The sequence below is a fragment of the Onychomys torridus genome, chromosome X (genome assembly GCF_903995425.1).
Source record: "Onychomys torridus chromosome X, mOncTor1.1, whole genome shotgun sequence".
Lineage (NCBI taxonomy): Eukaryota > Metazoa > Chordata > Mammalia > Rodentia > Cricetidae > Onychomys > Onychomys torridus.
This window is the reverse complement of record NC_050466.1, coordinates 70,472,398-70,500,266: the sequence shown is the minus strand read 5'-3', so window position 1 is coordinate 70,500,266 and position 27,869 is coordinate 70,472,398. Positions and strand designations below refer to the sequence as shown.

Here is a 27,869-nt window from a genome sequence, read left to right as displayed (position 1 = left end):
GGAGCCACTGGGCATTGCTTAAACATATATGCAACCTCAAAGCCTGCCTTCACAGTGACTTATGTCCTCCAATAAGGCCATATGTACTCCAACAAAGCTACACCTCCTAATACTCCACTCCCTATAATCTTATGGGTGACAATTACATTGAAGCTATCACATGCCCCTCGCTGGCCCCTATAAGCTTATAACAATATAATATTGCAAAATGTGTATAGTCCAACTTCAAAAGTCCCCATAGTCTATCACAGTCTCAGCAATGTTTAAAAGTCCAAAGTTCAAAGTCTCTTCTGAGATTCATTCAATCCCTTAACTGTAATCACCTGTAAAAATCAAAATTAAAAAATAAAAGGTGACATGTTTCCAACATATAATAGCACAGGATATAGATTACCATTCCAAACTGTAGGGAAAAGACCGTAGTGAGGAATTATTGAATCAAAGCAAGATGAAAAACCATGTGGGGAAACTCCAAACTCCACAACTCCATGTCTGATATAAAAATACTCTACAGATCTCCAAATCCTTTCAGCTTGTGAAAAACACAAGCTGAAAACACACACACACACACACACACACACACACACACACACACACACACACACACACATACATTTCTTTTTCTTGGGCTGGTTCTACTCCCTGTTAGCAATGTTCCACTGCAGGTATCCCCCAACTTTGGCATCTTGGGGTCTCCAAGGTAATCCAGGCTTCAACTTCACATCTTTAGGCAATGGCCTTTCTAGACCTCCCTGCATTCAGGGATAGCCCTGATATATGCCTGGCCTATGCAATTTTCCTTATTACGGAAGAATATTTTATAATCCCTCCCTCTTTAGAATGAATTCTTCTTCTATTGGTGAAATTATTAAGGCCACTCCACGTAGTTAAAAGGGAGGTTTATTTTGTGGGGTAACTTACAAATGAAGGGGTAGGTTGCAGGGTCTGGCAAAGGTATGGCGCAGTCCGGCGGTGTTCTCTGGAGAACTCTGCTCGGTCTACCTCCAGCGTCCAGGGTCCTGGAACCAAGAGAGAGACCTCCTCTCAATCCTTGGTCTTCCGCTTCCTCCTCTGCCCTGCCTTGTGGGCGTGACCATTACCGAAGCCTCAATGGGGGTTGGAACTTCCAGACCAATGCTGGGATGGCTATCCACTACATTCTTCCTTCTATTGTTTTTTCCCAACACCAGGAATGAATTTCTACTTCTTGTCTAAAAGTCTTGCTTGTTCCTGCCAAAAATTCTCCCGTTTTTACATACATAAAAGTATACTTGGGGGCTGGAGAGATGGCTCAGAGGTTAAGAGCACTGCTTGCTCTTCCAAAGGTCCTGAGTCCAATTCCCAGAAGCCACATGTTGGCTCACAACCATCTGTAAGGAGATCTGGCGCCGTCTTCTGGCCTGTGGGGATATGTGCATATATAAATAAATAAATGTAAAAAAAAAGTATACTTACCATGCTCTCCATCCTTGTTTTTGGCAGTCCAGTTATCTCAAATAAATCATTCCCTGAAATTTGGAATTGTAGGTCTTCTGTGACTGTTGTACCAACTTCTTTGACATTCGTCTAATATATTTCCATTTTCCATTGCTTTTCTGTCTACATCCATTTCCTTCTTTGGAATCCATAGAAGTTGTAACTGATAGACCTTTTCTGACTATTCCTCCTGTCATACAAGGGTACAGGTAAAAGAAAAATTTCCCTATGCACACTCAAATTTTACTAGACTAAGCTAGCAAGCAACGTTAACTGAGAGAAAAGTCATATAATTTAATATAGTTTTATATGGTGCTGCATATTCTGTGTTGTTTAGTTTTATTTTCTTCTGCTTTTTGTGAGACAGGATCTCCCTGTGTATTCAGGCTGGCCTGAGTCCAACATCTTATTTCTTACTGTGTTCTGGATTGACATGTGTGCTTGCACATTCATAAGTAATTTACGTTTTGTTTCTTTTGTGTGAGGTATTGAGATGGAGCACATGTATATTTGAGGCAAGTAACTGTATAGTGAATTGCCACAAAAGCAACATATTTTAAAAATAGTTTCAGTTTGATAAGTAACTCCATTTTACCTTTATGGTTTTATGTAAGAGATTAAAGTTACAACTTTAATTTTTTGTTATTATTTTTTCTATTTTCTCTTTACCAGTGGCTATGCACTAAGTATAATTTAAACAGAATAGTATATACAAAAAATTTATAACCTTTTTAAGTTCTTGTAAACATGTTGTTCATTATCTTGGTAGCAATTCATTTAAGTTATTTGGTATACTTAGTAGCTCAGTCTTAAAAAATTAAAATCAGTGAGCTGGTTTTTTAATATATGACAATGAGACAAATTTCATGGTATGAGAAAGCAAAATGAATGATACAAAGTTAATTTGCTATCAGTAACTCCTTTCATTCCTTCCCCATGTAGGGTTTAATTTGAAAATAAAATCTTAGTTCAGCCATTTCTTTGGGAAATTTTGTATTCTTAAGACATTATATATGAAAAGAAGCTCCTTAGTTAAAATGGTAACAATGTACCACTTCTTGATAGGCATTTTCTTTATTTTCCCTTAAGTGATCTGTGAAGACACATGGAATTTAAAATTAAAACTAAACAACAATGGAAAGATAACAATAAACCATTTGTATGAGTCCTGTGAGGAATTCCCACTAATTACTCAGCTGATGTGACCAGACTGGAAACACGTCTTTTGTCCTTTGTTGGCTCAAGCCCAATTAAAACATAATTTATGTGCAAAGAAGAAATAATCAGAAACTTATTTAATGTGTACCTATGAGAATGCTGAATATGTGCCACTTCCTAGTTAAATACTTTCACACTCATCATAGGAATCCCAAACTATTTTTCTGTTGAATGAATGTATAGTAATTGCTTTGCAAGGACTAGATGTGTATAATGCTTGGCAATCTCTTATTACTACTCTTGCATTCCTCTTGAAAAATATCTGGACTTAAAATAACTATGACTGTGGAAGAAAATGTACCCAAAATGATCCTATCAAGGAAGTATGCAATCCCGTGGGACTGTATGGTCATGGTAGTCAAGGTGGGGGTGAGAGTGGTAACAGAGATGGGAAGCATCCACATCAGTTGTGGTATGAGCAATTGATGGGGCTGGAATTTATCAATTAACCAGAAGGTAGAATTCATCTAATGTAAAATTGCCATGGATGTTTATAAATGGGCCAGTGCATATGTGAAAATGTCCTTCCTACATTTAATAGGTAGATACTTGTTTACTGCAGACAGTTGGCCCCAAATCTGTATGTTGATCTTACTGTACATTTAAATCTGCGTTATAGAAGAACCTGTACAAATAATCATTTAAGAAGAATACATCTCCCTTAACTTTAGAAGTATAAGAAAAATAGAAAGATGCAAATGAATACCCAATCTATATATATTTTGTCCTACTAAGCTACCATTCAAAGATGATTCAAAACATTTAAACCTAACAATGAAATTGAGGCAGATTAAAACACAGGTAATTGTTAATGAAACTAAAGAAATATTTAATTGTAGGCTAAGAAAAGTGAATTTATTAAAAAAAAATACCTTAGAATCCATGCACAATTTTTGGTAAAGTAATTGGTAAACATGGATAAATCTCATGAACACTGGATATAGAATAATGTTAGTGACTCATAGCTCATAGCAGGTAGGCATGGTGGTCAAGCAGCAAGCTGAGAGCTCACATTTGAATAGTTACTATTGAGTTGCAATAGGTTCATGAAAATAATGTTATTATTTCTATATGTTTGGTATCATCAAATTCATTGTAGCAAATCATTTCAGGAAAAAATTTCCTTGAATTAGTAATATTAGTCTGTATCTGTCAATAGAGGTATTAGTTAATGTGGAATATGTAGTCAATTTTCATTCTTTATGAAATCAGGAAATTCAGTAATGAGATGATGTTACCACACAATGAAACTGTCACTTTATTAACTGATGTACTTGTAAGACAGATGGTCTTCTGTTTATAAGAACGTAACTAAAGAACTGGAAAGGACAAAATTTCAATTAGCACATGTGACTTGGACTTTTGGTAAAGAAATTACCATGAGTTTTTGAAAGCATGGTAAATAAATTGATCAGCTATTCTCTGTCAATTTAATTTTCATAGATTGATGTTCAATAAAAATATTTTTATAGATACGTGGGGATTAATTAGTATATAAGTGTAGTTTTTCACATTCAGTAGCTCATTTTCAAATGAAGAGATTGTGTTTACTCTTTGGGAATAATATTAACTAACAATTAGCTAGAAGGTAAAAGTAATGTATTACTTGATCACTCTCATGTTTGATGCACTTTTATATCATGGAAAATTAAGTAAATTAGTTTGTCAAGTTATACTTTATACTGAATTTGGGATTTTAGAAATCCTGAGCTTTTCTCTATTTTTTCCATAGGAAGAGTATAGATGTGAATAGGAACATCAGATTTTAAATAGACAAACCCAAGCTGTATATCTTTTTGTAATGAGATTTATGTTAAATATTGCACAAATTATCTTGAATAAAATAGTACTAACTTTCATATTACTTTGCTTACTAGAAGAAATCAGTGTTTTACATGATTCTCCAAATTCCTTCAGACTCTTAAGTCATGGTTGGTCCATACTGCATTTTTGGTCAGTTCAAAAGTAAAAATGGAATCTCACATGCCATTTTCTAATATTTAAAATTTGTAAACAAAACTAACACACTTTTATAGAGAATACACTGGACCATTGTCTGTTTACAAGACCTCTCTACCACCTGGAAGATGAAGTGTAATTGTAGAATTTTGGACTCTGGAGAGTTTTGTATGAGAGAGTTTCCAGCACAGGATATTTGGTCTAATCAGTTGTCCTCCTCCATCAACCTAACACAGATGGTTTTCATGTTCAAGCTTGTGAATAGTTCAGCTAACACACTTAATCTTCCTCCCTTGCTTCCTTGTGGTGGACATTCATTATTACTCTACAATCCTTCAGTCAATCATCATGAAAATCGAGCTAAGGAAAAGTCTCATGAAGATATTGTAGAAAGGATTAAGTTTCTTTGGGTTGTAAATTATAATAATGTCTCAAGAACTTGGAGTATCAATGCAGTTGAGCTCTATGTAGGGCTATCATTTAGCCTCTATTCTGTGTGTGTGTATGTGTGTGTGTGTGTGTGTGTGTGTGTGTGTGTGTGTGTGTGTGTGTAGTAGGTAGGTAGGTAGGTAGGTAGGTAGGTAGGTAGGTAGGAGGGATGACTGAAATACTGAAAATCATGTGCCATAGATATGAATCTCTATTTCTTAAATTTATGCATATATGTATCTCAAAGGAAACACAGACTATGTCTTGAAAACAAATTGTGTGAGAAATAATCACTGAAAGTCATGTGGGAGAGTAAGAGACAATGAAGAGCAGTCTGGGCATTGCTTGGATTACGTTGTAGAATTGGATGACATACCTAAAATTCTATGGCAGCACCATGTTGGAAATATATTTCTGTTTTGGAAAGAAATGGTTTACTTCTAAGGGAACACACACACACACACACACACACACACACACACACACACACACACACACACACACACCAGAATCAGCCTGTTCTTTACAACATGGTAGTTACTTGGGATGTTTAAGGCAAAGAAACAAATAAATAAATCTTTTTAAAAAACAATATTTTCATGACTTCTACTGACACAATGATATTTTTAGATTTGGAGGGAAAGAGTTTAACCCTTTATTCTTTAGGGTCTTGCACCTAATGATTTAAATTATAATATAAACATAAGAATGACATTAGCTTTCACTTTAATGCTAATCATTAGTTATGAGGTATTTATATCAGATGGAGAGTCAAAAATATTTGTATTAGGAAATACTAAGGTCACAAAAATATGGGAAATAAAGCTGGATCATTCATATATCCTCTTCTTTTATTCACTGAATTAAATGGAGCCATTTGACTGGTTCTGACCAATTAAATATTTCAAATTAATTTGATATTGAACACTGAATATCCCTTGAAAAACTCATTCCTCTTGCCCAGATTTGCCATCCAAAATGTAAGAATAAAGAAGTATAGTGATACCTTTCAAAACATGGAGACCCTATTTACTTTTTAGAATGGAGGTTCTCTTCCACAAAAGTATGCATGATGCCTTCTCATTCAAATATAAGACTGTGTGATAAGATTTAGACAGAATATGTAACATTAGAGATACCTAGTCTATTCTAATTAGATTAAATTTCACAGAACGATATTAAATATTGCATGCCAAATTTTAGGTCTTATGATATTTAAAATGACTACTGTTTTTAAATTATTTTACTAGCTTTAGAAGGAACTGTTTCAATTCCTCTACGATTTGCTCCCCTTGGACCTGGACGATACCCTTGTAAAATTTTGTTGTTATCAAGATATGATGTGCGTGTGTATGTAATTGAAGGTATAGTAAATGAAGAAGAACCAGAGGCAGAATTGTTGTTTAAAACACCAGCATTTGAACCCCTTACACAGCATATCCCAATAGTAAGTGAAACCTATTTTTCATGGCTATTTTCATGTTTTTCTGGGGCTTCTGGCCATAATACATGGCTCTGTAGAAGTACTAAACATTAAGAGGAAATTACATCATATCTCTCTAAATATATAATGTAAAACTAGAGAAAGAACCATTTTTCGTCTATTTCTACTTTGTGCAGTATTACAAATTCATACAAAAGATATAATAGCCGGGTAATAGCACTTTTACATTTAACTTTGGACCAAGTTACTTGCGGTGGACTGAATAAGCATTTCTCCTAGAATCAAAGGCCACAGCTTGTGGGGGTAAAAACTTTTTTTCCCCCAGTATGATGATTCCTATAGAATGCTATAACTAAAAAAGAATCTAAAAATATCTAAATTTTTAGAACCCATTACATAGATCAGGAGATTTCTTTAACACATTATGGTTTTGTGGGGTTTTTTTGTCTAAATATTTATGCTTTTAATCTATTTTTAAAATAGTATTGAATAGATTGTCAGGGAGAACATCCAAATGTATTAGCATGCAGAAATGTGGAAGCCATATTCAAGCTTAAAAAGGAACAACATTCTTACAGTTCATATAGAAGGTGAAAGAATGATTGGATTGTAGGCTTCTAAAGAAGGGTGGGTAATGACTGTCTAGGTAAGTTGAGGGGAGACTGTGTGGAGGAAGTAAAGGTTCTCTTACTAGGTAGATAATGTTTCCCAGGTGGCAGCAATCTATGGTAATCCCTAACCAGGACATTCATCAAACCCTCTTGTCTTCCTGTGAAAAAAAATCTTTCCAAACCAGAAAGGGGCAGAGCCATAGAAAAGCTTCTGCATGTATCTACTGTTCACTAGTGCAAATCTCCCTTATAATATGTTCGTTTCTTTTACAAATTTTTCAGACATAACTCTGTTTCTATTTTCTCTGAATATTCATCTTTAAACAGTATTTTGGGATTCCACACCTACTTTTGTTGTCTCAGACTCCTTCTAACCTCTCATTTTGAGATTCACATATTTATTATAATTGTATTTTAGGCTGGAATTTTTTTTTTTCTCGCTGCCTCAGGATTTCTTCCTGAACATTACAAAGCACACATCATTTCTGTTGAACCTATTCACTTAAAAATGTGTCTGTGATATCCTTAAACTCTCATGGAATACCCAATAAAAGTTATTTCTTTCTTCTGAAATCACATGCTAAGATACAGACTCTCAGATCACTACTCCAAATTCTTCTGATTTTAACTAAGATGGGTTCATAGGTACTAAGAAAACTCATTGTCCGCTATTAGACAAAGTGGCTATTCAGCTTAGAAGTAGTTATTTTAATTTTAGGAGAATTTTTGTATTGAGAGTAATTAGTTTTGCTCTTTTAATTACTAAAGACATCACCCAGTCAGACTGATACACAAATATCTATTCTTATAAGACATATGACCTCTGTGATCTGAAAAATTTATCACCTTTTGTTTTTCTTGATCAGTAATAAATTGTATCATCAAGGATCATTTCACCATTTTTAATTTTCCATTAAATTATCTTAATTTGGTCTTGAGTAAGCCAAACAAATTAATTTCTCTAGATATTAAATAATGCTTGGATAGACCTATCAGGCAATGTTTTTGTTATTACTTTAAAAAATACAGGTAGTCATTAAGAATTGTTCACAAGTTGTTTTTTTTTAATTGTCACATTTCCAGATTTGTATTGGAATAATTGTACATGGAATAATTCATAAAAATTGAAGTATTTTAATCAGATCTTTATTCTGACAACTGCAGCATTATTATTATTATTATTATTATTATTATTATTATTTAAAATAATTAAACTACTATGCAGAGATATGTGTGATTTTTCCTTATGTTTTTTCCTTCTGTGATTTTCATTTGGTTGATTCTACACTTCCTCCAAACCCATCTCATCTCTCTATTCCCCCTTTCCCTGCTGGCATTTTTAAAAAATTCTTGTGCATGCTTGGTAACTGCTCTACTACTGACCTATATATCCAACCCTTGTGTTTTTGCAACTGGGTCTAACTATGTGGGTTAGGCTGGCTGTGAAATTAACAATATATCCAGGTAGCTGTGGAACTCCAGGATACATATGCTGATACCAGAGTACTTACATAACCATGCCCAACTTAATTGTATTTTTCATGACTTAAGAAGTAAGACTTAGTATGTAATTCAATTTTGCTAACATCATTCTTCTAACATATGTCTGTTTCCATATTTTAGAAAAATGGAACAAAGAAACCTTGGAAATTTCTAGTGAAAATAGAAGGAGAGTGGTTTTATGGACCTCCAATTTTACATGTTGGCCCTGGTGAAACTATCCAGTATCCTTTGACATTCAAACCCATTTTGGAATGTGAAATTATGGTATGAAACCATGGATTCTTCCTTACATTACTAATATTTAAATGAAAAAATGTATAGATAGCAGACAATGTAATTCTATAAATGTTAACTAACAATTTGTATATTCTATAAATGTGACAGTTTCACTTAAAATCTTTTAAAGGCCAATATTTATCATGTCCCAATGCTGTTATCTATGAATATTTCTATCTCCATTATTTTCAGAAAGTGTGCTCCATGATATAAAGTCATTGTTCCTATTCATTAAGTCAGTTGCTACATCTGAAAATTGTCCCTTAGCAATATTTCTTTGACAAGGTGGTAAATTATTGCTATGTGTGAGAATTCTTATACATAATGAATAGTATCCAAAAAGATAAAAATTAAGAGCATTTTATTAGTGCATTTATTGTTTAATAAAATAATTTTATATGAACTGGAAACGAGTGACTAACAGTTTCTTACAACCACCTTTTGGTGCTGAGACTCAAGATGAATAGGATGAGAGATTGTTTAGTATTGAATTATGACTGCTGACTGTTATAGAGTTGAAAATTGTCTTGTTTATCATAGGGTAAACTTACTTTACAAAATGAAGTAGATGGTATGGCACATGTCATTGAAATAGATGGGATTGGAACAAAACCCCTGGCCTTGGATCATGTTGTTATAAATTGCATAGTGGGAAATGTGACTGATAAGTCCATAATAGTGCCTAATTATACTAAAAGTCTCCTGACATTTAAGGTAAGACATTTTCAGTAAGAAAATACTTCCTTCTGAATACACTTTAAATTATATGAAATATGTTAATCATGTGAAAATTTTAAAACAACTTTACCTAATGATGTAAAGCAGTGGCACATAGGGACATGGTTATAGTTCTATTATTTCAACAGCTAATGAATTTAATTTTAATTATTAAATGGGGTTAGCATCAAACAAGTTTGTTGTTGTTTTTACTTTTTTTCTGCTTTTTAGTACTTTTTGATAGGACAAGTTTCAAGATAGTTTCAAGAAAATGTTAAAATTTTAAAATAGGGTATCTCTTCGTAGTCCATGCTAATCTCAAACTCAAGATCTTCCCATCTTAATCTTCTAAATGCAGGAATTGCAAGCTTAGGTCACTATGTTGGTGGGAAAGGCATAGGTCATTGACGATAATCTGTGCTCAATCTGCAGAAGACTCTATGTTTAATCCTCAGCATCAAAAATAAAATCAAAATCCAACTCTTAGTTTTAACCTACAAATTGTAATGTTTCCAATGTGTTCCTCAAAACAAGCCTTATCCATCAATTGCAGATGCTTACATTCCACTTGAGAGGAGATGACATAAATGTGGAAACTCCCTGTGCATGTTTCTATGCTCCTTTTAAATCTCAAAAATATATTGGTTTACTTCTTTCTAGATTTCAAAGAATATTTTTTGTAGTAAATATTATAAGCTAAAATCTCCTCTTGTCAACTAACTAAAACCCTTCAGTGTCATCTCTTAACTTCAGGATGTAGTCTATAGTCCCTGATATATCTTTTCCTCACCATATGTTACTGTCCTGTGAGTGTAATATATTCATATTCTCTCTCTCTCTCTCTCTCCATATATATATATATATATATATATATATATATATATATATATATATATATATATATATATATATATATATCCCCTTCCTCCTCCCTCCCCTCTCTTTTCTCCCTTTCCCCTTTACCTTGCCCATTACTCTACCTTTCCCTCCCTATTCCTTCTACCCTTTCTTTCCTGTCTCCCTTACCTCTCACTTTCTCACATCCAGGGCTTTGTGCATGTTAGGCAGATGACTCATCTCAGCTCAGGGACAATGTTTTATATCCATGTTTTCATTCATATTATAAGGCCTAACATTGAGACCTTGAGAAGATAATAGTGCTTAAATTTTTTTCTTTTTGTCTTAGAAACAAATAAAAACATAAAGGGTGAGTTCAAGGAAAGTCTGGTCTACAAAGTGAATTTCTGGACAGACTCCAAATCTGCACAGGGTAACCCTGTGTTGAACCCCCCCCCCCCAAAAAAAAAAGGTTCTTCTCACAATCAAAGACAATTCCATTTATATTCAAATGTATTATTCTCTATTTAAATCATTTTGTAACCAAGCTCCAGAAGTCCACTCAAAGAGAGAGAAGAGGGATTCTATAAGGAATGGCATCAAGATCATGATGGAGAAACCTACAGAGACAACCAAACCAAACTAGTGGGAACTCATGAACTTTAGATCAATAGCTGTGGAGTAGATACATACACACATACATACCCATAAATAAAATGAAAATGTAAGTCTCTAAAATGTGTTAAAGTGTTAGGTTTAATTATTATGAATTCATCATAATAGACAAATATATAGAGACACAATTAACTGAAACTTTAATCAAGATTGTGCCAAAATTCTGCTTAAATAGTCTTCACATGCTATATTATTACTATTTCTTGTACATCAAATTCCACTAAAAATTTCCTGCCATCTATAAAAGATACTGTTATTTTCTGATCATCAATAATTAAGTAGCAACAGAAAATGACATTTCTTTCCTGTAAAAATTATTTCCTTTGTTCTGATTTTCCATACGCCTCTTCTCAGTTTTTTTTCCTTAAGCCTCTTCTCAGTTTTTTTTTCCCTTTTCTTGAATTAAGCAATTTTCTGACTTCCATTTCAATGAAAATCAATAAGTTTGACAGAAGTAATTATATTAGAATACATTTTTGTTCAGTAGCTTATGACCTTAACTCATATAAAGTAGTATAACATGATAAAACAAAGAATATATTTTCTTATTGACATTACAAAATTCTTATTTTCCAATCCACTTTTCTAGGTAACTTCAGATCTAGAAATAGTGTGGGGAAATTCCTATATCACCATAGAACCTGACAACTCAATTCCATATACTCTCCATGTATGCCCTTGGAAACGTGGAGATTACAGAGGTATTATATCTTTAATAAAATGTTATTATTAGTTATATTGCTAGGATGGAAATATGATAATAAATTCAACAATAATAATATATTGTTCTTTTGGGTAAATGATAAGTGGGAAAGCTTAATTTGCCATTGCACTCTTTATCCAAATAATTTCAGGGAATGCATTTTATGGCAAGTATTATTTTATCTTGGCAAATTCCACTCTATCTGTAGAATAAATTTCTAGAATTAAGAATACTATGGTGTTTATATTTGAAACTTAGGAGATACTTTCAGATAACTATACTGACATGTGAACTCTAAAGTATTCTAGGATAATGCCTTTGGTACTATAGGAATGGGTATTATAAACCTTCTACATGTACTCAATTAACATATAGAAATAGAGTTAATGTTTAGTATGAAGTATTCTCATCTCTAATAAAGTATTCAATTAATTTAAAGTTACCAGTGATAGGTGAGCAGAATTATCCAGAGAAGATTGTTATATATTCAATAAACATTATGTTAGAAGTGTATTGTATATAGGAGGGCTACTGATTTTTTTGACTTGATCTTGTATCCTGCTATGTTGCTGAAGGTTTTTATTAGCTGTATTAGTTCCTTGGTTGAATTTTTGGGGTGACTCATGTATACTAACATGTCATCTGCAAATAGGGAAAGCTTGACTTCTTCCTTTCCAATTTGTATCCCCTTAATCTCCTTATGTTGTCTTATAGCTCTGGCTAGAACTTCAAGTACTATATTGAATAACTAGGGAGAGAGAGGACAGCCTTGCCTTGTTCCTGATTTTAGTGGCATTGCTTTGAGTTTCTCTCCATTTAATTTGATGTTGGCTGTTGGCTTGCTGTAGATTGCCTTTATTATGTTTAGGTATGTTCCCTGTATTCCTGATCGCTCCAAGACCTTTATCATGAAGGGGTGTTGGATTTCGTCAAATTCCTTTTCTGCATCTAGTGAGATGATCATGTGGTTTTTTTCTTTGAGTTTGTTTATATGGTGTATTACATTGATGGGCTTTTGTATGTTGAACCACCCTTGCATCCCTGGGATGAAGCCTACTTGATCATGGTGGATAATTGTTTTGATGTGTTCTTGGAGTCTGTTTGCCAGTATTTTATTGAGTATTTTTGCATCAATGTTCATGAGGGAGATTGGTCTGTAGTTCTCTTTCTTTGTTGCATCTTTGTTTGGTTTAGGAATCAGGGTAATTGTAGCCTCATAGAAGGAGTTTGGTAATATTCCTTCTGCTTCTATTGTGTGGAACAATTTGAAGAGTATTGGTATTAAGTCTTCTTTGAAGATCTGGTAGAATTCTGCAGTGAAACCATCAGGTTCTGGGCTTTTTTTGGTTGGGAGACTTTTAATGTCTCATTCTATTTCCATAGGGGTTATTGGACTATTTAAATGGTTTATCTTGTCTTGATTTAACTTAGGTATGTGGTACCTATCCAGAATATTATCCATTTCTTTTAGATTTTCCAGTTTTGTGGAGTAGAGGTTTTTGAATTATGACCTGATGATTCTCTGGATTTCCTCATTGTGTGTTGTTATGTCCCCTTTTTCATTTCTGATTTTGTTAATTTGGATGCTCTCTCTCTGTCTTTTGATTAGTTTGGATAAGGGCTTGTCTATCCTGTTGATCTTCTCAAAGAACCAACTCTTTGTTTCATTAATCCTTTGTATTCTTTTCTTTATTTCTATTGTATTGATTTCAGCTCTCAATTTGATAATTTCCTGGCATCTGTTCCTCCTGTGAGACTTTGCTTCTTCCTGTTCAAGGGCTTTCAGGTGTGCTGTCAAGTCACTAGTGTGAGATTTCTCGAGCTTCTTTATGTGGGCATTTAGTGCTATGAATTTCCCTCTTAGCACTGCTTTCTTAGTGTCCCATATGTTTGGGTATGTGCTGTATTCATTTTCATTGATCTCTAGGAAGTCTTTAATTTCTTTATTTCTTCCTTAACCTATTGGTGATTCAGTTGAGCATTATCCAGTTTCCATGTGATTTTAGGATTTCTGTAATTTTTTCTGTTGTTGAAATCTAACTTTAAACCATGGTGGTCTGATAGAACACAGGAGGTTATTCCAATTGTTTTGTATCTGTTGAGATTTGCTTTGTGGCCAAGTATGTGGTCGATTTTAGAGAAGGTTCCATGGGGTGCTGAGAAGAAGGTATATTCCTTTTTGTTTGGGTGGAATGTTCTGTAGCTATCGATTAAGTCCATTTGAGCCAGAACATCATTTAAGTCCATTATGTCTCTGTTAAGTTTCAATTTGGCTGATCTGTCCAGAGGTGAAAGTGGGATATTGAAGTCTCCCACTGTTAATGTGTGGGGTTTTATATGTGATTTAAACTTTAGTAATGTTTCTTTTACATATGTGGGTGCCCTTGTGTTTGGGGCATAAATGTTCAGAATTGAGACTTCATCTTGGTGGATCTTTCCTGCAATGAGTATGTAATGTCCTTCATCATCTCTTTTGATTGATTTTAGTTTGAAGTCTATTTTGCTGGATATTAGGATGGCTACACCAGCTTGCTTCTTAAGACCATTTGATTGGAAAGTCTTTTCTCAGCCTTTTATTCTTAGGAGGTGTGTGTCTTTGAATTTGAGGTGTGTTTCTTGTCTGCAGCAGAAAGACGGGTCCTGGTTTTGTATCCATTCTGTTAGTCTGTGTGTTTTTATAGGTGAATTAAGTCCACTGATATTAAGGGATATTAATGACCAGTGACTGTTCGTTCCTGTTGTTATTTTTATTTTTTTGTGGTAGTGTATGTGTGTACTTCTCTTCTTTGGGGTTTACTGCTGTGGTGTTATCTATTGCCTGTGTTTTCATGGGTGTATCTGCCTTCCTTAGGTTGGAATTTTCCTTCTAGTGATTTCTGTAGGGCTGGGTTTTTGGATAAGTATTGTTTAAATCTGGTTTTGTCTTGGAAGGTCTTGTTCACTCCATCTATGATGATTGAAAGTTTTGCTGGGTATATTTGTTTAGGATGGCATCCATGGTCTCTTAGTGTCTGCATTTTATCTGTCCAGGTCCTTCTGGCTTTCAAAGTCTCCCATTGAGAAATCAGGTGTTATTAAATTGTTTTATAGCACATCATATTTAACTCTGGTACTGTCATTTAGAATATATGTTTGGTATGTAATTCATAGTAACTTTGATGCCTGAGACTGTTTCAGAAACTTCTTACTGTTTAACTTACATTCTGTACCTACCTGTGTGTTACAGGAGCAATTACATTTTCTGTTAAGAGCAGAGATGAGGAAGATTCTCAGGAGGACACAGATCCGGAAAAAGACATCTCTTCTCAGGAAACACCATCAGATCCATCTACTATTATTTTTGAGGAATACTCAGGTAAACTCATGCTAGTGAGTTTTGTTATTGTACTGTGGAAACTCTGATTATCATTTGGCTTTAAATTAAATAAACAATTTTAATTGCATCATAATTTTATATAGGTTATTTTCTGAATTTCTGCTGCTGTAAAATAAGATTAGTATACCTCACCACAAGGATTGTTTATCTTTGCATTAGTGCTAAGCTTTACCCACTTTTGTGTTTTTAAATAAGGAATATATATATATTGTTTCTGATAAGATATTAATGTGTATATTGTCTTAATATTTTAGTATGATTTTCTTTTCAGTATAGGGTATGATAACAGTCTTTCTCATATCAAACTATCTTAATCATATTTTTATTATAAGGCTTAAACATTATGAAACATATTTTTAGAAGTATGAATAAGAATGTATCAGTAGAGAATTGAAATAGTCAGAGTGTGTTTCCTGGAAAATGAGTTGTGTGATTATTAGGGTTTTAAGAGGGTATTATAGCGGCATTGACTCAAATATGCAAAATTCTCAAAGCAAAAGGGTTTACCAAGAAGATTGTTTCTTTTTGTTTTCTATTTCTTTAGTCTTCTCTCATAGAATACATCCCATCTGCATTTCTATTGAATGAATTTGTATTGCAATTCTTTAAAAAAGGTAGAAGCAATAAATTGATGTCTTCCCTATTTGTCTGTCTCTCTTCTCTCTTTGCCATCCCTGTGCCCTCCCACATGCATGTCCACACACATGCATGACACATATCATACATATAACCTCCCCCAATACACATACAAGGCACTTGTGTGTTGCAGGTGCAATTAATTACATTGTATGTTAAAATCAGAGAGAAGTAAGAGTATCAGGAAGACACAGATCTGTAAGAATTGATGTGTGTGTGTGTGTGTGTGTGTAAAAATAACAACCTATCTGGCTAAGTGTGTTAATGACCCATGCATTTAACCCCAGCACTTTGGAAGCAGATGCAGGAAGATCTAGGTGTTTGAGGCCAACCTTGTCTACACAGAAAGTTCCAGGACAGCCAAAAAAGAACTTTCTGGACTTCCTCTATTTCCTCCATTCTCTAACTTATAATTCTAAATGTGTCTGAGATGCATTTATTTTAGGTATTAGAATGGGCTGGAGTACAAGACAATATACTGCGGTACAAAATAGTATAGACTGTGGTAATTCAAAAAAATATAGTACTGTGTAATACAGCATTTTGTGTCATTCATTGTTACATGAGATCACAAAAAGTGTCTTTTAACACAATACTTTGCAGTGCCATGGAGATTTCAGAAGAGACAGACACTGATAATAACATTATTGTGAGCCCTAATTCACAGATAAACTGAGGACAGAGGAAGTTAGTAACTTAACTATGTAATTCAATCTAGAATCATGGTTTTTCTGTTTTTGTTTTTGTTTTGTTTTGTTTTTTGGTGCAAGCTGACAGGTCTTGTAAGATCTTGAGATGTGCATTTTTTTCTGCCTTCTTCTACTGATCTGACTCAACCCCAGTCTTTCATTGTAATAATACAAAGAAATAGGGGATGAGAAAATTCAACAGGTGATTGAGTTCTTCACAATGGTTTTAAAAGTTCTTTTTGTAAATCAGTAAAGTGTACCCATGTCCCTTGATTGCACATAGAAGTTCCTAGGAAGAAAGCCAAAGCATACCAGCTTATTCTTTTGCAGGTTAATAATTATCAGAACATTTGAGGTAATCACCCCAGAGACTATCTACTTGTGGTTTCTCAGAAAGCACAGAAGTACAAGCAATGATTTAAAGTACCAAACTGCCAGCTTCCTCTCAGCCTAAGTCCTTCTTTTCTCTGTAATTCATCAAGTTGGCTTTTAAGTAGTTGTTGTTTTTGGTTTTTCGAGACAGGACTTATCTATGTAGCTCTGGCTGTCCTGGATCTCACTCTGTAGACCAGGCTGGCCTCAAACTCACAGAGATTCATCTGGCTCTGTTTCTTGAGTGCTAGGATTAAAGGTGTGCACCACCACTGCTCAGCTAGTTCTTGAAAACATTTAAACACAATATTATTGTGACTATGTGTACAATTCACTCTTCACCCTGAGGTAGCTCAGCACTAGAAAACCAAAGAATCCAGAAATGAGAAGCTATGCAGATGGAAACAACTGGACAGAAAGAGAATGAATTTGATGCAAGTACAGAACCTCTCTCTTAAAGGACTTACTTTTTGGTTGATTAAGTTTTGGTGCCAGAGTCTATATATCAACAGAGGCAGAATTTTCCGCTCTAAAGAAAAACTGGCAATGCTGACATAAACATCATCTCACCACTTAACCTAAACCCCTTTCTAGCTTTCTTTGAGTTAAATTGCAAGAATTTTTTAAACTCCCATGGTACCTGAGCCTCGTACTCCTGACTCTCTCCCTAATTTAAATTCTTATGTGACTACAAATGAACTGTTCATTGCAATGCATTATTTAGATGTTTCTTGGTATCATTATATGAATGTTTTAGAAGGTAGGGTAAAGTATTTTTTCATTCAGACTGTTAATGCTTGACTTAATAGCTTCTTAAGTTTACTCTGCTGGGGAAATGAATGAGTTACTGGAACAGGCATAAAACCAAGAGCGCTGCCTATTTGCCTGGCCGTACACAATGGGGCTTCTCTTACTGCTCACCACTGTAATGAAAGAACCTCCTGGTATTCTCAGATTTCCTGAGAAGTCCAAGAAAAGTGACATAGATGCCAGCCATGGTGGTACATGACTATAGTTCCAGCATTTGGGACTCTGAGGCATAAGGATTATGAGAGTTTAATGCCATCCTGTGCTTTAGTGAGTGCAAGAAAAAAGGGAAAAAATATAGAAAAGTAAGTTCAAAAATGGTATGTGTATGGATTTCATATTTGTATAGAATTCTGAAGCCTATATTAAGAAATGCTTCTTTGTTGTTGTCTCGTCCGTTTTTGTTTTGTTTTATTTTGTTTTTTTCAGATGAGAAGGTTAAAAGTTTAAAAATCTGGTATCATCTTGAGATCCATAGCTCTCCTGCACCTCCTATAGATACAATTGAACTTCACTGTACTGCTCTGGTAAGTGCCCCATAAATGTTCATAAATTGCCATTTGAGAAATAGATCTGTTATAAATTGTTTATACCCTTAAAATACATATTCCAAAGGAATATATAGAAATTAATCAGTCAGAGCCACTCTAGACCTTAAATGCTTTGGAGAAATATCTTTTAGTTATATGGTATCATGTAGTAACTTCCCTACTTAGCATCTGCCTGCATATTTCAAGAATTGCTATATAAATTTAATTTTAACATATCTCCCTATTCTGCATATATGTGGTACAAGTGAAATTGTGCTTCCTAGACTCCAGTATGCATTCTTCCCAATATCCACAGTAAGATGTTTACTTTGAATGTATTTAGAGTCCTAGTATGGATTTGGCAGTTCTGGGATTAAAGGCATACTCCACCACTGCATGGGGAGATTTTCGTAATTAATTATTCATGTATTAACAAATGTGAATCCAAAACTTCTTAATAATTCAAACATCAATAATCTAGAGTTAAGTGAAGCAAGATGATGTTAATTGCTAATAATAGTTTAATTAGATATAATCATTGTATTATTAGCATACAGAAACTTAAATTGACCATAATCAAATATGTGTTATTTTCATAAAATCTTAAAGTTTAGCACCTAATAATATAAAGTAAGAAAATATTTCTAATATTTTAAGTTTATAAATTTACTATATCCCAAGATGTTTTCTGTAAAAATCTCCACTGAGGCATAAAAATGTTGACATGCATTCAAATGTAGCTTGCAAAAGCATTATCTTCTAAGTGGAAAATTATTTAGCTTGATGATGGTTGGATAATTTCACTCAATGAAAATGCCCTATTTCCATGGCCTAGTATTTGCAATAATGTGGATACTTAAAAGGCTATTTTCATTTATTTTAGATTTTAAATATTTACTTGTTAGTTTTATTTTATATGTATGAGTTTTTGTCTGTATGTATGGATATTTTTCACTGTCTGCATGCCAGGTGCCCTCAAGGCCTGGAAAGTGTATTGGATCCCCAGGAACTCGAGTTCAGGATGGTTATTAGCTGCTGTATGGGAGCTGGTAACTGAATCTAGGTTCTCTGTAAGAGTGGCAGGTGCTCTTAACCACTGAGCTATCTCTCCAGGCTCAGATAAAGGGGATATTTAAACAGCATAACTTTAATCACACAACCTCTTGATGTGTGAAATGATCACCAAATTAGAATTTGTCTCCTTTTTTCAAGAATGAGCTAATTATATTTTAATCTTTATCAGCTGACAGGGTACACTGACATGGAAATGAGATTAGTCCCCACATGTCAAAAATCTAAAACCATCAAGTCAGTTTAACAGGCCCTCTGGGATTTCTATTTTCTTTTCTTTCTTTTTTTTTCAAAACTTTTTTTTAATTAAGAAATTTTTTTCATTCATATTACATACCCTTAACAAAATATCATAGAAAAAAAATTAGACACTTAAGAATTTAGGAATATAAGACAGTACCTGACTGAATATTTGTTTAGTATGATTAGAAAGATAAGTTGAAATGTATAAAAATTAGCAAACATACATGCAAATGTGAAATCACAAACACCTGTGCACGTTCTCAATAAAATGTTCATAAAGGGTTTTTATTTTCTTGCAAGAGTTGCTAGACCCTTGAGAAAATACTAATGAAAAATTGATATTTATTTTATGATTTTCATTTTTGAATGGTATAGAATCTTACACAGGTTGAGAATCCCACAGTATTACAGTATTTCACGTAGCTATCTACAATTTTAGAAATTACAAAGAAATTGCTATGTATCTCTTACATTGAGACATTTCCAGTATGTTTTCATTTTTTTAAATCTGAAATAGAAATATTGCTTCTTCTTCTTGAGTACTGTAACTACTTACTCCTTGTTCCACTTGTGATTAAAGGCAGCTTTGCTATTTTAATTAAATATTCATTTTCAACTGAGGCTGTTGGAAAGGTTTTCTTTTCAACTAATTCTGTGTTGGATGATATTGTCAAATGATGTTGCTTCTAATTCATTAAGTTTTCCTGTCCTTCTAGTTATAAAAGTGCATGCTTTCTTTTACTTTTACAAAACCTAATTTAACAGAATGACTTCTTTTTAAATATCCACAGTCAAACCTTGTTATGTTCCTTGAAGTAGATGCTTCTTAGTATTTCCAAGTATATGCTGAAAATTGTTTTTTTCACAGAAATTTCACTTCCCCATATTTTCAACTGCATTTGCTGGTTTGCTAACTCATTTATGAAATGTTTTCCTTAAACCTAAGATCATAAAATATAGCAATGGTATATTCATGATGCTAGGACATCGCTGATTTCCAGCTGCTTCTCAGCTTTTATTGTATTTAACATGATTTCCACACATTTTCTTTACATAAGAATGAATAATCAATTTTTCCTAAAATGGAATCGATATAATATTTATATTCTAATGGTCTTTATATTTATGCTTACTATAGGGTAAAGGAAAAATATCAAAGATTATATTCTCAGTAAAGAGTAATAGAATGTGGATAGTAATTTTGATGATTTAAAGTATTTAGGACTTATTTTTTGTAATTTTAATATTTTTGAATTGTTTAATAGACAAATAAAATATAAAACATCTCCTATACACCATATAATCTGGATGTGGTAGACTCAGAGTAAACTACTTTTCCCCTAAAGACTCCTAGTAAATAGCTTATGAAAATGTGTATGAGTAAAACTTTATGTGCTACACATGAAAAGAGAATGCTAGAACAAATTCAAGATGGAAGACATTTAATTGATTTTTTTTAATCAAGTTCAACTTTTTTAAAATAACGAATAAAGATGTATTTAGATTTGACATCATACTTTGGGAATTTGGTGAAAAATTACAACTGTTTTTAAATATTTATATGCACAATTGAAAAATACATATAATGGGAATGGAAACAGAAGACGAGATTGGACCTGCCCATCTTTTCACTTTAAAATCATCAAATGGGGAGTATATGTTAACTAGGTGACCACTTTACAATTATTCATGTGACCAGTGAATTTCCTCATGGCCGGATCTCAGAGAGATTCAAAAGGCATGGCAAATTTTATTCCATGTGCTACCTTGCCAATAGAGCATGTAAAAAATTACCTGTCTAGTGATGCTTTTAAATATCTCAATATATTGTTTTTATTGTGATAAAAGTAGTAAAGTTATAAATTAAATCTATGCTGAAAGTATTGTACATTTCTCTAAAAACTTAAATGAGATGAAGTTTGCCTCTGAAATGGTTTATAACAGTTTATTTCAGTCTTCTAATATATATTTAAAAATAGTATTCCAATTTTATATCGCTGTTCTCTGTTATATTAAATCACAACAATTTATTAATGATTGTCCCCATATTAATGTTTTCATATTTCACATGGTTGAATATGCATATGGAAACAATTTTTAACATGTGCTTTATTCTGCCTAAAATATTCTTTAAGTACAGGAAGAGAACAGTGCTGGAAACTTTATAAAGGAATGCTCTGTTGTTGAACCTAAAAGAACTTGTGTGGAGATGAAAGATAGCTTTAGAAGTCTCCATGTGCACTCATTATTATTTCAGTCAAAGCAGACTTATGTTTCATTCTAAATATAAATGAACTTTGAAAGCTTACTCATCAAAGTGGAGGACTATGCCATTGGCAAGACAAATAACAGCCAAATATTTTAAACTTTTATAAAAGTACTTCAATAAATTTAACTCCCCAAGTGTAAAAGTTAATTCATCATAAAATTGAGTGTGGAATATGGTGGGATAAATAGAACAACAGAACATTAAGCATCTTGTGGGTGTAATTTTCTTTGTATATTTTTTAGACATGGGTAGCCCAAACTTACCTCAAATTCTGCAAATCTTCCTTCCTCAGTGTATTGAGTATTGGGAAGTAAGTACTCTGGGACCATGCACAGTGATACATTATGTTATCAGATCCAAACGAATTCCTATATTTCTGGAATTATTCAGTAACCAAAATACAGACCCAAACATGTTGATCATCTCATAATCTCATGAATGACAAATTTCTTATCCTACTGAACATATCAAACATACATAAAATATATAAATTATATTCCTAAAAATTACTTGTAGCTATAAAATTAAGCTTTATAAATTATTTTGAGGATATTTTGGCATATTATTAAACTACCAATATCCACTTGAAAGCATACTTTTAAATTGCCACTTACAGGATTTTTGTTTGAGTTTGAGATTTCAAGGTAATTTTTATAATATAAAATTAGATAGATTTTCTACTTTGTGATATATATATATATATATATATATATATATATATATATCATATTAATATATAGCATAAGATTAAATTTTGTAACTGTAATAAAAGTTTTGGTTTTTTTGCCATTTCATCCTGAGAGTTATATTCCAGGGATTCTCAAGAGAACACAGAGTTCATAATCATTTAGCCATCACTGTCTAAATGCTCATCTCTGAAAGAATTAGGAAATGTTTCTAGACCTACTAGGTAGAAGTAAAGGAACACTTAGGGACAATTTTCCATGGATATAGCAAGGATGCCAAGGAGGCACTGTGATATTAGTGCCTCCTAGCTTCCATCCTCATTTCTATCTTATTTTTCATGTGTGTGTATGTGTGTGAATGAGTGAGAGAGAGAGAGAGAGAGAGAGACAGAGACAGAGACAGAGAGAGAGAGAGAGACAGAGAGAGAGAGAGAGAGAGAGAGAGAGAGAGAGAGAGAGAGAGAGAGAGAGAGAGATTGTGTTTACCACAGTGTTCTTGTGGAATTGAGAGAACTTATACGAAGGACTAGGTTCTCATTTTCTGTATGAGTCTTGCGGACTGAGCTCATGTTGTCAGACTTGGTAGCAAGCATCTTTGCAATCTTGCTGGCCCAGAATTATTTTTAAGAAATAAAATGGAATAAAAATAATATTAAGTATCAGAAAGCATAACACATAGAAAGAGCCTTGGGATTTTGTTGTGTTTTTTATTTTATTTTAATTTAATATTTTATTTTATTTTATTTTATTTTATTTTGTACTGATTCGGTAGGGTTGGTTTTCTTTGTTTTTACTTCTTTGAGACCATGTAGCATGTTCTTTAACTAACACTTTGTGAGACACATCTGACTAGTAGATGAGGACAAATGAGCAGCCTAAATTGCTTCCTTTCGGATTTGTCTCTTCGGCCAGAGTGTGGTTGATGATGTTTATATTCTGACATATTACTATACTATAATTATTTTTATTTTTTGATACTTGGGAACTACTTAAAATGCTTGGTTCTTTATTGGTCTTACAAACTTTATCAGGTTGCCTAGAAAAATCAGTGAAATATAGCACTGTGCCATCAATGATTTATTACCAGAGAAAGTACTAAAAAACAGATCTCATCTTAATAGAATCATTGGTGAAAAATATATCTTAAATGTAATATTGCAAATAGTTCTTTTAACTATTTGTATTAGGTCTCTATGTAGTGCCTGTTGTTAAAGCTGTGTTATAATATGTTATTATTTCTCATAATTAATCAGGGATAACATATATGAGATTAAGATTTAATAAAGATATGTTCAGTAGTGTACCAGGAATGGAAAAAAAATATACTAAATGGCCTTAAATAATAGTTTTCTTTCCATTTGCTTCTCTAGAGAAATGATTATTCTGACAACAAAATTGATCATGTCTTTCTTTTCTTTCATAATCATAGGAGACTACCTGCATTGAAATTCCCATCTCCAATTCAAAAGGTAGAATTATACATATGGATGTGAAGTTAACATCCTCTGCATTTAATGGACCAGAGGAAGTAAGACTAAATCCATTTGAATGTATGAACTACATTGTATGGTATTCTCCAGCAGCCACAGGCTATAGAGAAGAAAGGTAGCGTTGGGCTCTTATTGTAATTTGTTGTTGAGTCTTTAAGTTAGAGCTATTCTCTAGTAATATGTACTAATTAATAATTACTTTTTGTTTGCGTCAATGTAACATTACTATTCACTGAAATATCAAATTAAAACATTCTAACATTTCTTATTTTGCTTTTTACTAGTCAAATCAAAACTGAACTGAGGATGATTCATGAGAACTGAGGATTAAACTTTTACTCTTCTTGATAAAAAATCTTTTTTTGAGTAATTAGCTTGCAAATTTTTAGATAAAATTACACTACAAAATATCATCCTCAACTGAAAGCATACACATTCTCTCTCTCTCTCTCTCTCTCTCTCTCTCTCTCTCTCTCTCTCTCTCTCTCTCACACACACACACACACACACACACACACACACATACACACACACACACTTGTCTATATTAGCAGTATAGTTAATGTAGTACTGTGAGTACATTGTCTGAGAGAATGATGACTGAAATCTCTTGATTCCTATTATAGAAGTAATTATTTATAATTTTAATGAAGGAATACTAAAATAATATATATTTTAGACCTTAAATGATAAAATTCATAGTAGTTCATTACCCTAGCATGGTGGCTTACATTTGTAATCCCTCCACTCAGGAAATAGGGGATCTTTGAGTAAGAGGCAAGCCCAGACTAGAAAGTAAGTTCTAGACCAGCTTGAACCTGGTGTAGAGACCAGGTTCTCAGGACCTGGTCCTGAGATATTCTCTCAAAACATTTTTAAAAATTAAAAAGTAGAACTGGAGAAAGGAGAGCAGAATGTTATAACAGAAAAGGAGAGCAGGTTGTTATTAAAGGAATCGTATAATAGAAATGTGGGCTTCTCTCATCTCTCATTTGACTCTAGACTTTACAACTACCAAGTGAAACTTCATTTTTGTTTATTTGTATTCATTAGGCATACTTGAGGCTTGTTATTACTTGCTTACTCTATAATTATCATCTTGGCATATATTTTATGTATATTAAAATCTCATAGCAAGAATAAGGCAAGGCTAACAGATTCATCCCATTTTATAAATAATGAAATTCTAACTCAAAAAGTTAAGTGACTTGATTGAAATGATACAAAAAGATACAATAAAGTTGAACTATCAACCCAGTGATACATTGACACTTTAGCAAACTATCTTCAGAGGGGTGAGCACATGCCGGTTATAAAGATATTTTTTAAAACTACATATTTATGATGGCCTTCCCACGAATGTGTGCATACATTCAGTTCAACACAGTAAATTTTATTTAACTACAGCTATAGACCATGAAGTTTTCTAGCATTAATATTTAAAATACTCACATGTAATGAGTTTCCATTCATTCAACAAATATTTATTTATTCTGTATTAACAACAAAATTTCTTTTCTTTAACAAAGAAACCAAAAATTGAAAAATTACAAATACATTCATGATAAAACTGGAATAAATAACACAGTAATGATTAAATACTTTATTTGAAACCAGATATTTCCACCGTTTTCTATTTTGCTCTTCCACATTTATTATATAAACTAAAACGACTGACAAGATTTTCAAAATTTCTCTACAACAGCATTATTTTTCAGCCTGAATCAGGTGAAGAGTTTTGGTATTTACTAAAATTAACAACTGATCTTCCAAAGACAAAGAGAATACCAGAAATGCAGTGTGATCTTGGAAAGTAAGTTCTATTTAATAATTTTGTTATATATAAAAAAGGAAAACACGGTAGTAAGGCATTTAACCTTTTAAAATACAAAATAAATACATTTCTAATAGGAAAACCTGTCAAGAGAACAGATCACGAGTTCCCTACAAAACATGCTTGCAAAGGAGGGAAAGGGACTATTGCAGTACAGAGCAAGCTCCTGTATTCAGGCACACAAATTAAAATGGATAAGGTTTTTTGGTTTTTTTAAAATATGTAAAGGGTAAAGGAGAGGCAAGCTGGACAAGAGGAAATAGTCAGTGGCATCTAACGGGGAGTGAATCTCATGGTACTCAGCTCTTTCCCAATAGATCCTAGGCAGAGTGGAACATGTTGTTGTGCACATATGGCTGAAGCTTGGATCAAGTTGAGTTCACACTTAAAGAGAAGCCTGGTTGAAGTTTTATTTGCTCAAAGCAGAGGATATGCCATGAGGAACTGTGAACATCAGGCCACTTGGTTAACATTGTGTTTCTTTGAGGTTCCACATTCATACTCTGACAGTCAAGATCCTATCTTATGTCTGACACCAAATTTGATTCTGTTAAACAAAAATAAACAATCTATACTTAACTTTAAAAATATATAGTCTAATGGGTAAATAAGTACCTTTTACTTAATAGCTCTTCCTCAGCACACAAAAAATGTATGTTAAATTCTTCCATTACTAGATGTTGGGCCAAAACATCACTACAAATAATTTGCTAAGAAAATGATAACAGAGTAATCAAAATAATGAGGAAGCAGCATATGAAAAAGAAGTTCTAAGTGCTAAAGTGACAGAATGTGCAGTTCAATATTCCTTGGTCTTGCAAAGTAATCTAGAGTTTAATTCTCACTGCTTTGTATGCCTTAAAGAGCAAGAGAAGTTAAGTTTTTCCTCATTTGTTATTTTTTTTTTGTAGTCTGACCCTATTCTTTTATTTTTAATTAAAAATAATGTTTATGCAGGGTACAGTGTCATATTTTCATATATTATGACTACAAAAATCATCCTCAAATTTATTTTTTCTTTGTGTATGCATGTATGTATACATGTATGTATTACTGATAACTGGAGGGCCAGCCTCCAGCAGCCCAGGGTTGAAAAAAAAAACCTGAATTTGGCAAGGGCTCGACTTTTTTCTTTTTATATGAAGGGAAAATAAGAAAACACACACTTATTGATGGTGACTTTATCTTTTGCTTCACCTTGAAAAAATCCTCTGAAAATCTCTCTTGCTCTCTCTCCTACCTTGCTATTCATCCTCTCTTTTCAGCTCTCTTTGCATCCCCAGCTATATCTCTCCAGTGCAGTCGCGTGCACACACACACACACACACTTCTGCAGCCAAATTCTAGACAATTATGTTACATTTTCAGGGTCCAACCTATTCTCATAACACATGATAAGTCACACAGTTTCTCTCAAGCTAGGGAGATCATGCAGACTGGGCTGTGAGTAAGGCTTGGCTGTGCTTGTAACTCTTAGTTGGTCAGGCTTCCTAGACAGAGAATGACATTGAAATTCAGGGATTATGTACAGAAAGTCAACTGCTTAGAGGACCTGTACAGGGAATTATGTCTCAATGTATCCCCCTAATATTCCCCAGACATTTTGGAATTTGTCCTTGATCAATTTTCTCCACGGCAACTTAGTCTATTTTGGATTTGCTCTGAGGTCTTAACAAAATGTATAAAATGCTGTTTTTGTAGCTGAGAATTTTTCTATGTCAATCTGAGTAATCAAAAATATTCTAGTGTTATTTCTATTCATCAGAATTTTACAGCTTAAGCAGAAATCATCTTCCTCACCATCTACAGCTATATGTGTGCCCAATAGATGGAATATGAATATATATATGAGATAAACACACAAGCTGTGAGAAAACACCCATAGTAGTTTTTAGGGAAGAAATAATACCCATAGTGGTACATGAGACAAATTACAGACAGAAGCAAGCAATCATTTACAGACAGTGACCCTGCAGTCCTTGCCAGGTGGGTCTTCCCATCTGAGAGTTACTCGATTG

The 27,869-nt window shown here is 33.3% G+C and overlaps 1 protein-coding gene across 1 annotated transcript in view; it reads left to right on the top strand.

Moving 5' to 3' along the window:
* Positions 1–27,869, top strand: part of Cfap47 (cilia and flagella associated protein 47) — a 236,379-nt gene that overhangs the window by 139,733 nt on the left and 68,777 nt on the right. The window contains exons 47-54 of the mRNA XM_036173897.1: positions 6,333–6,529; positions 8,761–8,904; positions 9,457–9,630; positions 11,735–11,846; positions 15,075–15,203; positions 18,158–18,255; positions 23,957–24,132; positions 25,723–25,830. Of these exons, the coding sequence (XP_036029790.1) occupies positions 6,333–6,529; positions 8,761–8,904; positions 9,457–9,630; positions 11,735–11,846; positions 15,075–15,203; positions 18,158–18,255; positions 23,957–24,132; positions 25,723–25,830 (1,138 nt within the window). The remainder of the gene's footprint in view (positions 1–6,332; positions 6,530–8,760; positions 8,905–9,456; positions 9,631–11,734; positions 11,847–15,074; positions 15,204–18,157; positions 18,256–23,956; positions 24,133–25,722; positions 25,831–27,869) is intronic.